General features: G+C 45.0%; 1 protein-coding gene and 1 non-coding gene across 2 annotated transcripts; one reads left to right on the top strand and one right to left on the bottom strand.

Annotated features, from left to right (window-relative positions):
* Positions 1-2057: 2057 nt before the first annotated feature.
* LOC106560649 (E-selectin-like) lies at positions 2058-3383 on the top strand. Its single transcript, XM_045688707.1, is given in 5 exon segments — positions 2058-2122; positions 2124-2242; positions 2368-2553; positions 2805-2996; positions 3202-3383. Coding segments are annotated over 5 exon segments (744 nt in total).
* A 5646-nt stretch (positions 3384-9029) lies between these two features.
* trnaa-ugc (transfer RNA alanine (anticodon UGC)) lies at positions 9030-9102 on the bottom strand. The gene has a single exon. It is a non-coding gene; the product is annotated as a tRNA-Ala (tRNA).
* Positions 9103-13084: the final 3982 nt, after the last annotated feature.

A 13084-nucleotide genomic window follows, 5' to 3' on the forward strand; every position in this document is an offset into this window, starting at 1 on the left:
TTTAAAGTAATACTTATGTAGTTTTTTGGGGTATCTGTACTTTACTATTTATATTTTTTACAACTTTTACTTTTCCTTCACCACATTCCTAAAGAAAATAATGTACTTTTTACTCCACACATTTTCCCTAACATCCAAAGTACTTGTTATATTTTGAATAGCTAGCAGGACAAGAAAATTGTCAAATTCATGCATTTATCAAGACAACATCCCTGGTCATCTCTACTGTCTCTGATCTGGCGGACTCATTAAACACAAATGCTTCGTTTGTAAATTATGCCTGAGTGTTGGAGTGTGCCCCTGGCTATCTGTAAATAAATAAAAAAACAAGAAAATGGTGCTGTCTGGTTTGCTTAATATAGGGAATTTGAAATGACTTATACTTTTAATACTTGAAATATATTTTAGAAATTACATTTACTTTTGATACTAAAGTATATTAAAAACCAAAAACGTTTAGACTTTTACTGAAGTAGCATTTTACTGGGTGTCTTTCACTTTTACTTGAGTCATTTTCTATTAAGGCATCTTTACTTTTACTACAGTATGACAATTTGGTACTTTTTCCACCACTGTAAATAATGTGATCATTATAGGCCACATTAACAGCGTAATGGGTTGTTGTCATTGGAGAAGATTTTGCATCACTTATAGCAAAAGTTGTATGGTGGATTTCATTGATTGAAAAAAGTATATAAATGTGATAAATAACTATAGTATGAGGTTTGAATACATTTCAGTAACCTGTCAGTTGGACAAATAAATCTGCATTGAATCAGGTAGGCCTAGGTTTCATCATTAGAATAACATTGATCCAATTTGTCATTATGACAAGTTTTCTTATTGGCGATGGGGCTTCCCTCCCTCAGCCACTGCCTGTCACCAAAGGAGTAACCCTAGGCTCGTTCCTAGGCCTCGTTCTTCTCAATTTACATCAACAACATAGCTCAGGCAGTAGGAAGCTCTCTCACCCATTTATATGCAGATGACACAGTTTTATACTCAGCTGGCTCCTCTCCGGATTTTGTGTTAAATGCTCTACAACAAAGCTTTCTTTGTGTCCAACAAGCTTTATCTACCCTTAACCTTGTTCTGAACACCTCCAAAACAAAGGTCATGTGGTTTGGTAAGAAGAATGCCCCTCTCCCCACAGGTGTTATTACTACCTCTGAGGGTTTAGAGTTTGAGGTAGTCACCTCATACAAGTACTTGGGAGTACGGCTAGAATGTAGGTACACTGTCCTTCTCTCAGCACATATCAAAGCTGCAGGCTAAAGTTAAATCTAGACTTGGTTTCCTCTATCGTAATCGCTCCTCTTTCACCCCAGCCGCCAAACTAACCCTGATTCAGATGACCATCCTTCCCATGCTAGATTACGGGGACATAATTCATAGATCGGCAGGTAAGGGTGCTCTTGAGTGGCTAGATGTACTTTACCATTCGGCCATCAGATTTCAAATCAAATCAAACTTGTCACGCGCCGAATACAACAAGTGTAGACCTTACCGTGAAATGCTTACTTACCACCAATGCTCCTTATAGGACACGTCACTGCACTGTTCTGTAAACTGGTCATCTCTGTATACCTGTCGCAAGACCCACTGGTTGTTGCTTATTTATAAAAACCCTCTTAGGCCGCACTCCCCCCTATCTGAATATCTACTGCAGCCCTCATCCTCCACACACAACACCCGATCTGCCAGTCACATTCTGTTAACAGCATCCTGCCCAGGCAGACCAACGATTACTGGATAGGGATCCGTAAGGTGGACAATGTGTGGCCCCCGGTGGGGACCAATAACACCCTGACTAAAGAGGCAGGAAACTGGGCAGACGGGGAACCCTACAACGGGGGGAACAATGAGGACTGTGTGGCTCAGTTGGTAGAGCATGGTGTTTGCAACGCCAGGGTTGTGGGTTCGATTCCCACGGGGGACCAGTACAAAAAAAATATATATATATATAATGTATGAAATGTATGCATTCACTACTGTAAGTCGCTCTGGATAAGAGGGTCTGCTAAATGACTAAAATGTAAAAAAAATGTAAATGTGAGATGTACATCAAGAGAGAGGCGGACACAGGGAAGTGGAACGATGAGTCGTGTATGAAGAAAAAGACGTCTCTGTTTCACAGCCTCGTGTCAGAGCGACTCATGTTACCATGGAGAGTGTGTGGAGACCATCAACAGCCACTGCTGTAAATGCTTTGAGGGCTTCTACGGTGAACAGTGTGAACACGGTAAGCAAGCCCAGGATGATATAGTCCAATAATCTAATATAGGCAGTATGAAACCATCTGTATTGTGCTATCACATTCAAAGTTCTCTTAATTGTAACTCTTTACCTGTTTTCCTTTGTCGACAGTTGTTGAATGTAAGATGGAGGAGGTCCCTGCTAAAGCCAGTGTCAGTTGCTCTCACCCCAATGGGAATTTCTCCTTTGACTCGACGTGTCAGTATTCCTGTGAAGAGGGGTACCGGCTGAGCAGCCCCGGGCCTGTGAGATGCACAGCCTCAGAATCATGGTCAGAACAGCCTCCCACCTGTGAATGTAAGTATATCCTTTTATAAACCTTATAAATAAGGTGTTCTGGAAAGACTAATAAGAGAATAAAATAACAGCTACCATTTGTTGTAAACTTTTCATTTGTACTTTCTTTGAATTACTTCAGTGTCTTGCTGTTGGTCTTCATACCAGTATGACAGCTTAGACCTCCTGTAATTCAGTTGTTGTGTATCTTGAGTAATGTCTTCATCGTGGCACATTTAGTCATGTATTGCGATCTGCCCTCTCCTTCTCAGTGGCCTTATGCAGTGAGCTGTATGAACCTGGGAAGGGTTCCATGGCCTGCTCCCATCCCCTGGGCTCCTTCAGCTACCTGTCCACCTGTACCTTTACCTGTGAGGAGGGCTATGAGAGGCTGGCCTCCAGCTCTGCTACCCTGCAGTGTGGAGCCTCGGGACAGTGGAACGACTCACAGCCGCAGTGTGTTGGTGTGTACAGGTTCTGGATATCTGTAAACGTAGCCCCCATAACATGTTACATCAACTGTAGTTGCTATAAATATATGAATGACACAGGACATTTTCCATTCAGAAATATCTAGGAGGACAAATAGAGTTTTGTAAATGTATGACAGTCCAGAATTGTCTCTGGACACAGACTGACCACTGCACCACTATTCACTCTGTCTTGTAGCTGTAAGCTGCCCTACCCTCCAGCAGCCAAAGGATGGCGCTTTCACCTGTGGAGAAGACTTCACCTATGGAAGCAGCTGTAACTTTAGCTGCTCTGAGGGTTATCTCCTCAAGGGGGCGATCACGGTGACCTGCACATCAGCTGCTGAGTGGACTGAGAAGATACCACACTGTGGACAATAAAGGATATCGTATTGTATCGTTCCTGAATTGAATAGCCTTAGTGCAAGTCTGTTTGTGCTATCATTCCAGTGAAAAGGAGTTGACTTGATAACACAAACAATTCTGGGAAAGGCTTCTGAAGTGAAATGGAATTGACCTCAACCGTGCAGGTGAGTGAGCTGACCAACCTGGTGGTGTTGGACCTGAGGGGGAACCAGCTGGAGAGCCTTCCTGCCGAGCTGGAGGAGTGCCACAGCCTGATGCCTAGTGGACTGCTGGTTGAGGAGGGGCTGCTCAACTCTCTGCCCCCCAGTGTCAAGGAGGGCTTCCAGAGGCCTGATAAGGAGTACCTGGGGAAAATGGAGGCTGAAGGAGTGGGGAATGCTCTCATCTGTAACCCCATTATCTGTAATACAGCAGGACATGGAGATACGCCCTGCAGCGTGATATACTCCATGTGATGGGGCTACCCCAAATTAGTAGGCCTACGTGGTTTACCTGGCCTAGCCACAGGGGATACTTATTGAACCTTTATTTTATCTGGGAGTCATACTGAGACTAAGGTCTCTTTTACAGATGAGCCCTGAATTACAAAAATGACAGAAAATACACATATTAAAATATAAAATATATATATATATATTTATATATATATAATATATAAAACTCCAATTTGAGCAGCAGCAGCTGAAAAATGAGCTCCTACAAATATTGAAATTTACATGGTTTTTAGAGTGAAGTACATCGGAAAAAAGCAAAAGAAAACTGCAAGACTGAAGAGGAGAAAAAACAAGCAACAAACAAAGATAGGCTTTTGAAAAATAACTATTTTTCATAAAATTGTAGTTATCTTAGCTAGCTGAATTGTTTACCAGTTGCTAAGGGACTCTTTTGGAAGAAGCTAGCTCGCTAACGAAGAACAACAAAGAATATCTAGTTAACAGAAGAAAAGAAAGAGAAAATCAGGACAGAAGAAAAAGGATATCAAAGTGAAACAGTTCTCTAAAGACACAAGAGACAATAATACAAGAAACAACACTTCTGTAGCTTGTCAACTATGTGTCTGTCTATCCCTGTTCTCTCCTCTCTGCACAGGCCATACAAACGCTTCACACCGCGTGGCCGCTGCCACTCTAACCTGGTGGTCCCAGCGCGCACAACCCACGTGGAGTTCCAGGTCTCCGGCAGCCTCTGGAACTGCCGGTCTGCAGCCAACAAGGCTGAGTTCATCTCAGCCTATGCTACCCTCCAGTCCCTAGACTTCCTGGCGCTGACGGAAACATGGATTACCACAGATAACACTGCTACTCCTACTGCTCTCTCTTCGTCTGCCCACGTGTTCTCGCATACCCCGAGAGCATCGAGCCAGCGGGGTGGTGGCACTGGAATCCTCATCTCTCCCAAGTGGACATTCTCTCTTTCTCCCCTGACCCATCTGTCTATCTCCTCATTTGAATTCCATGCTGTCACAGTTACCACCCCTTTCAAGCTTAACATCCTTATCATTTATCGCCCTCCAGGTTCCCTTGGAGAGTTCATCAATGAGCTTGACGCCTTGATAAGTTCCTTTCCTGAGGATGGCTCACCTCTCACAGTTCTGGGTGACTTTAACCTCCCCACGTCTACCTTTGACTCATTCCTCTCTGCCTCCTTCTTTCCACTTCTCTCCTCTTTTGACCTCACCCTCTCACCTTCCCCCCCTACTCACAAGGCAGGCAATACGCTTGACCTCATCTTTACTAGATGCTGTTCTTCCACTAATCTCATTGCAACTCCCCTCCAAATCTCCGACCACTACCTTGTATCCTTTTCCCTCTTGCTCTCATCCAACACTTCTCACTCTGCCCCTACTCGGATGGTATTGCGCCGTCCCAACCTTCGCTCTCTCTCTCCCGCTACTCTCTCCTCTTCCATCCTATCATCTCTTCCCTCTGCTCAAACCTTCTCCAACCTATCTCCTGATTCTGCCTCCTCAACCCTCCTCTCCTCCCTTTCTGCATCCTTTGATTTTCTCTGTCCCCTATTCTCCAGGCCGGCTCGGTCCTCCCCTCCTGCTCCGTGGCTCGACGACTCACTACGAGCTCAAGGAACAGGGCTCCGGGCAGCCGAGCGGAAATGGAGGAAAACTCGCCTCACTGCGGACCTGGCATCCTTTCACTCCCTCCTCTCTACATTCTCCTCTTCTGTCTCTGCTGCTAAAGCCACTTTCTACCACTCTAAATTCCAAGCATCTGCCTCTAACCCTAGGAAGCTCTTTGCTACCTTCTCCTCCCTCCTGAATCCTCCTCCCCCTCCCCCCCTCCTCCCTCTGTGCGGATGACTTCGTCAACCATTTTGAAAAGAAGGTTGACGATATCCGATCCTCGTTTGCTAAGTCAAACGACACCGCTGGTCCTGCTCACACTGCCCTACCCTGTGCTTTGACCTCTTTCTCCCCTCTCTCTCCAGATGAAATCTCGCGTCTTGTGACGGCCGGCCGCCCAACAACCTGCCCACTTGACCCTATCCCCTCCTCTCTTCTCCAGACCATTTCCGGAGACCTTCTCCCCTACCTCACCTCGCTCATCAACTCATCCTTGACCGCTGGCTACGTCCCTTCCGTCTTCAAGAGAGCGAGAGTTGCACCCCTTCTGAAAAAAACCTACACTCGATCCCTCCGATGTCAACAACTACAGACCAGTATCCCTTCTTTCTTTTCTCTCCAAAACTCTTGAACGTGCCGTCCTTGGCCAGCTCTCCTGCTATCTCTCTCAGAATGACCTTCTTGATCCTAATCAGTCAGGTTTCAAGACTGGGCATTCAACTGAGACTGCTCTTCTCTGTGTCACGGAGGCTCTCCGCACTGCTAAAGCTAACTCTCTCTCCTCTGCTCTCATCCTTCTAGACCTATCTGCTGCCTTTGATACTGTGAACCATCAGATCCTCCTCTCCACCCTCTCCGAGTTGGGCATCTCCGGCGCGGCCCACGCTTGGATTGCGTCCTACCTGACAGGTCGCTCCTACCAGGTGGCGTGGCGAGAATCTGTCTCCGCACCATGCGCTCTCACCACTGGTGTCCCCCAGGGCTCAGTTCTAGGCCCTCTCCTATTCTCGCTATACACCAAGTCACTTGGCTCTGTCATATCCTCACATGGTCTGTCCTATCATTGCTATGCAGACGACACACAATTAATCTTCTCCTTTCCCCCTTCTGATAACCAGGCGGCGAATCGCATCTCTGCATGTCTATCAGACATATCAGTGTGGATGACGGATCACCACCTCAAGCTGAACCTCGGCAAGACGGAGCTGCTCTTCCTCCCGGGGAAGGACTGCCCGTTCCATGATCTCGCCATCACGGTTGACAACTCCCTTGTGTCCTCCTCCCAGAGTGCTAAGAACCTTGGCGTGATCCTGGACAACACCCTGTCGTTCTCCACTAACATCAAGGCGGTGACCCGATCCTGTAGGTTCATGCTCTACAACATTCGCAGAGTACGACCCTGCCTCACACAGGAAGCAGCGCAGGTCCTAATCCAGGCACTTGTCATCTCCCGTCTGGATTACTGCAACTCGCTGTTGGCTGGGCTCCCTGCCTGTGCCATTAAACCCCTACAACTCATCCAGAACGCCGCAGCCCGTCTGGTGTTCAACCTTCCCAAGTTCTCTCACGTCACCCCGCTCCTCCGCTCTCTCCACTGGCTTCCAGTTGAAGCTCGCATCCGCTACAAGACCATGGTGATTGCCTACGGAGCTGTGAAGGGAACGGCACCTCCATACCTTCAGGCTCTGATCAGGCCCTACACCCAAACAAGGGCACTGCGTTCATCCACCTCTGGCCTGCTGGCCCCCCTACCTCTGAGGAAGCACAGTTCCCGCTCAGCCCAGTCAAAACTGTTCGCTGCTCTGGCACCCCAATGGTGGAACAAGCTCCCTCACGATGCCAGGACAGCGGAGTCAATCACCACCTTCCGGAGACACCTGAAACCCCACCTCTTTAAGGATAGGATAAAGTAATCCTTCTAACCCCCCCCCAAAAGATTTAGATGCACTATTGTAAAGTGGTTGTTCCACTGGATATCATAAGGTGAATGCACCAATTTGTAAGTCGCTCTGGATAAGAGCGTCTGCTAAATGACTTAAATGTAAATAAAATACAAAGTGCGATCAGAAAGAAAAACGGTCAAAAAACAAACACATTCATCAGTAGTATGGTCCTCAGTCAGATTTCTGAATTACCTTAGAAGCACCAAAACATCACATTTCAGAACATTTTGAAGATTGTTCAACAAATAAGGTGCAAGAAAACTAAAAGCTGATTTACCTAACTCAGTAGAAACCAAAGGAATTTCCAGAGTTAATCATCCCTGAGACCAGGGGTCTAAAGGTTAGTAATGATGTTAGGTACAGTGATGGTTTTTGTAAAAGGGCTTTATAAATGAAAACATAGCAATGTATCAATCTAGTTGACATCAAAAAGGGCCAACCAACTTCCTGGTAGAGAATGCAGTGATGAGTACGAAAACTGTATACGTTTGAAGGCTCATCAGAGCAAAGGACAAGTCACCTAGGTTAAGTACTAGTAAACGTGAAAATACTTACTTTTATAATAGTAATGTAATATGACTATTCCAAATTAACACCCTCCATGTTCCAATCCATTCTGTTGCTGCCAAGTACAACATAGTCATTGTTTACAGTGGACCACTGACAAGTTCTGTTTGATAAAAAAATACTTACATTTTATACTGAGCTCCTGTTGGGCATTTCATAACACGACCATTTGTTTTTATAATGATGATTGCCTTGGTTTAGCCTGTGTGGTCAGACTAGTCACATATCTGTCGTCACTTAGTGTTACTCGTGCCACATACAAATAAAAGTGTGATTTTGTGAACTTAACCGTGACACTGTTTTTGAAAGACTGGGCAAGTCTATCAGCCCATATCCACAATTAAAATAATTATAATAATTTAACTAGGCAAGTCAGTTAAGAACAAATTCTTATGTACTATGATGGCCTACCAAAAGGCAAAAGGCCTGCGGGGACGGGGGCTGGGATTAAAAATATAGAACAAAACACACATCACGACAAGAGAGACACCACAACACTACATAAAGAGAGACCTAAGACAACAACATAGCATGGCAGCAACACATGACAACACAGCATGGTAGCAACACAACATGGTAGCAGCACAAAACATGGTACAAACATTATTGGGCACAGACAACAGCACAAAGGGCAAGTAGGTAGACAATACATCACACAAAGCAGCCACAACTGTCAGGGTGTCCATTATTTGAGTCTTTGAATGAAGAGATTGAGATAAAACTGTCCAGTTTGAGTGTTTGTTGCAGCTCGTTCCAGTCGCTAGCTGCAGCGAACTGAAAAGACGAACGACCCATGAATGTGTGTGCTTTGGGAACCTTTAAGGTGGGAGATCTCTCCACGGTTCTGGATGGCCACCATGTCAGTGTAGTGCTCCGTGCACCACTTTCTAGCAGTGTCCCAGTTCATAGTTTTGTTGGAGTGATGGTAGGACCAGCCCTCTACTCTAGTGCACATTGTGACAACTGAGGAATGACATATACATTTACATTTACATTTTAGTCATTTAGCAGACGCTCTTATCCAGAGCGACTTACAGTAGTGAACGCATACATTTCATACATTTTTTTCTGTGCTGCCCCCCGTGGGAATTGAACCCACAACCCTGGCGTTGCAAACACCATGCTCTACCAACTGAGCTACAGGGACGGCCCCCCCTGTATGTCAATATTGACATACAGTACATGAATGAGTTTACATGAATGGGATTTTAGAAATGCATAGATCTTCTGAAATGTGTTTCTTACTTGAGTACAGGAGGAAGAGGGTGATCCATGAGCTGGGGCTTCTGGCTTGCTGTGATGCAGAGCAGAAGACCTGTGGAGACAACATCAAGCCATACTTTACAGACTGAGAAATGCATTGGCTGTCTGAAATGTATATAAACTAACTGGTGCATCTTAATTTTAAGGCATAAATCAATTCTCTCAACAGTACTTACCATTGTAAGTTTAACATGTGATGCTCTTTTGCAGGTACATCTCCAAAGGATATGTTTCTAGTCTTATCCAGTGGATGAAATGATACTGCTCTCTGTTACTCTGTGCATACATATAAAAAACCCACCAACCCACTGTCACATTCTTCTTCATCGGCAGACAATAAAGAGAAATCATTGTCAGACCAATACGCAGCGGGATCATATGTACTCATCTTCTTTATTAAAAGAAAAGAGAAACCAAAATAAACACGTACACAAAAAGACACACCGACGAATAACAGTCTGGTAAGGCACAAGGTTATACACAGAACAATCTCCCACAAAACACATACCTATAAATAGGACTCTCAATCAAAGGCAAATACAAACACCCCCCTCCAATTGAGAGTCCAACACCCAATTACCTAACATAGAAATACTAAACTAGAGAGAACATAGAAATACAAAAAACATAGAACATAACCAAAAACCCGGAAATAATAAATCAAACACCCTTCTAAGCAAAACCACCCCGAACCACATAAAACAAATACCCTCTGCCACGTCCTGACCAAACTACAATACAAATAACTCCTATTACTGGTCAGGACGTGACACCCACACTACAACAACGGCCAAAGACCGGAATTCATCATTATGACGCTGCCTGAGCATGAATAGGCTACTCTAGAATTTCAACTTGAAAACGTTTTCCCTCTCTCTCCCTCCCTCTTTTAGATATCTGGACTCTATCCTATTGTGTCGGTCAGACAGATAAGGGTGTCTCTGAGCAGGCGCAAGAGCCCAACAGGAAACAAAGAATGAGGAAGAAGGAAGAAGGAAGCTCTTATTATCAACAGCATCTGCCCTGGGCAGAGACTCACAGATACTGAGCTAGTGTTGAAATGTTTATTTCACTCCTTTGAAATGTCTGGCTATCACCACATCAAGCACTTGTTGTCATGAATAGCGGGGTGCATAATCTATTAATTAGTCATAATATTGTAAGCTAACAGTTGACAAATATACTATGTCAAGTCAACCTCTATTTCAAGTGCATTTCATTGAGTTGGGTTTTGTAATAACAGTGTGCAGAATTTGACTAACCCACTACTGTGTTTCTGTCATTTTATTAAAGGATATGCACAGCTTGAGAGGATACAGGGAGACAGACAGGTTGTCATGAGGATACAGGGAGACAGACAGGTTGTCATGAGGATACAGGAAGACAGACAGGTTGTCATGAGGATACAGGAAGACAGACAAGTTGTCAATGAGGATACAGGGAGACAGACAGGTTGTCATGAGGATACAGGGAGACAGACAAGTTGTCATGAGGATACAGGAAGACAGACAGGTTGTCATGAGGATACAGGAAGACAGACAAGTTGTCAATGAGGATACAGGGAGACAGACAGGTTGTCATGAGGATACAGGGAGACAGACACGTTGTCATGAGGATACAGGGAGACAGACAGGTTGTCATGAGGATACAGGAAGACAGACAAGTTGTCATGAGGATACAGGGAGACAGACAGGTTGTCATGAGGATACAGGGAGACAGACAGGTTGTCATGAGGATACAGTGAGACAGAAAAGTTGTCATGAGGATACAGGGAGACAGACAGGTTGTCTGTCTGTGTGACTGGAATCAAATCAAATCAAATCAAATGTATTTATATAGCCCTTCTTACATCAGCTGATATCTCAGTGCTGTAAAGAAACCCAGCCTAAAACCCCAAACAGCAAGCAATGCAGGTGTAGATGCACGGTGGCTGCGAAAAACTCCCTAGAAAGGCCAAAACCTAGGAAGAAACCTAGAGAGGAACCAGGCTATGAGGGGTGGCCAGTCCTCTTCTGGCTGTGCCGGGTGGAGATTATAACAGCACATGGCCAAGATGTTCAAATGTTCATAAATGACCAGCATGGCCAAATAATAATAATCATAGTAGTTGTCGAGGGTGCAACAAGTCAGTAACACAAGAGTAAGTGTCAGTTGGCTTTTTCATAGCCGATCTTTGAGAGTATCTCTACCGCTCCTGCTGTATCTAGAGCAGTGGTTCTTAACCTGGGTTCGATCGAACCCCAGGGGTTCGGTGAGTCAGTCTCAGGGGTTCGGCGGAGGTCAAGACACACACCCGACTCATATGATTCGTGATGACACGCCCCGCTTGGCCATCATTGGCTGCAGGTGATCACGCAACATCGCTTGGCCTATCTGTGCTGCAGGGAATTTGGCGCGCTCAGTAGTCGAATTGTGACTGTCGTGATGGTACGTTGTGTGATTTCTTTCTTAATATTTTAATCCCTTCATACTAACTATGTCGAGCAAAAAAAGAAAGTGGTCGGACGAATATGTACAATATGGATTCACATGTATAACGGAACGTGATGAGAGTCAGCGTCCTAACTGCATGATTTGCAATGCCAAGTTGAGCAATTCTAGTCTAGCACCGGCAAAACTAAGAGAACACTTCCTTAAGCTGCATGGAGATGGACAATACAAGAACACAACGCTCGCTGAATTCAAGGTGAAGAGAGCCAGATTCGATGAAAAGGCTACTCTGCCTGTTCTCGGCTTTGTACCCATCAACAAACCGATCCTCACAGCATCGCAAAGCAGGGCAAACCACACACCATTGGTGAAACACTCATAAAACCAGCTGTGTTGAAGATGGCGAATATCATGCTGGGAAAAGCGGCTGAAGTTAAGTTATCCCAAATTCCTCTTTCAAATGACACCATTAGCGACAGAATAGAGGACATGAGCAAAGACATCTTGGCTCAAGTAGTTGCAGATCTGATTTCAAGCCCGGCAAAATTCAGCCTTCAACTCGACGAGACCACAGACGTTTCCAATCTAAGCCAGCTTGCTGTATTTGTGCGCTATGTGAAAGACGACGTGATAAAGGAAGATTTTTTATTTTGTAAGCCTCTTACGACAACAACTAAGGCAGCCGATGTGAAGAAACTTGTGGATGACTTCTTCAAAGACAACAATCTTTCGTGGGATATGGTTTCTGCAGTTTGTTCGGACGGAGCTCCAGTCATGCTGGGAAGAAAGTCTGGTTTTGGTGCGCTAGTGAAAGCCGATGCACCACACATCATTGTTACGCATTGTATTCTGCACAGGCATGCGTTGGCAACAAAAACCTTGCCTCCAAAACTGGCAGAAGTATTAAAAATTGTAGTGGAATGCGTGAACTATGTGCGAAATAGTGCTCTGAGGCACCGCATCTTCAGTGAGCTGTGTAAAGAAATGGGCTCTGAATTCGAGGTACTTCTGTACCATTCTAACGTTCGGTGGTTATCCCGGGGACAGGTGCTGAATCGTGTTTTTGCCGTGCGTGTGGAATTAGCCCTGTTTTTGCAAGAGCACCAACATCGTCACGCAGATTGCTTAAAAAATTCTGAGTTCATTCTCATTTTAGCGTACATGGCTGATATCTTCGCAGCTCTCAATCATCTCAATCAACAGATGCAGGGCGGTGGAGTCAACATCATCGAAGCGGAAGAAAACCTGAAGGCTTTTCAAAAAAAGCTACCGTTATGGAAACGACGAACAGAGAACGATAACTTCGCAAACTTTCCCCTGCTGGACGACTGTGTAAGTAAGATCGAAGATGTATCTGGAATCGGATACATTTCTGTACCCGCGGAACTGAAGCAAGCAATTGCCACGCACTTAGATGAGCTTGCAAAGTCTCTCAA

This window comes from Salmo salar, chromosome ssa10, assembly GCF_905237065.1.
Source record: "Salmo salar chromosome ssa10, Ssal_v3.1, whole genome shotgun sequence".
Classification (NCBI taxonomy): Eukaryota; Metazoa; Chordata; class Actinopteri; order Salmoniformes; family Salmonidae; genus Salmo; species Salmo salar.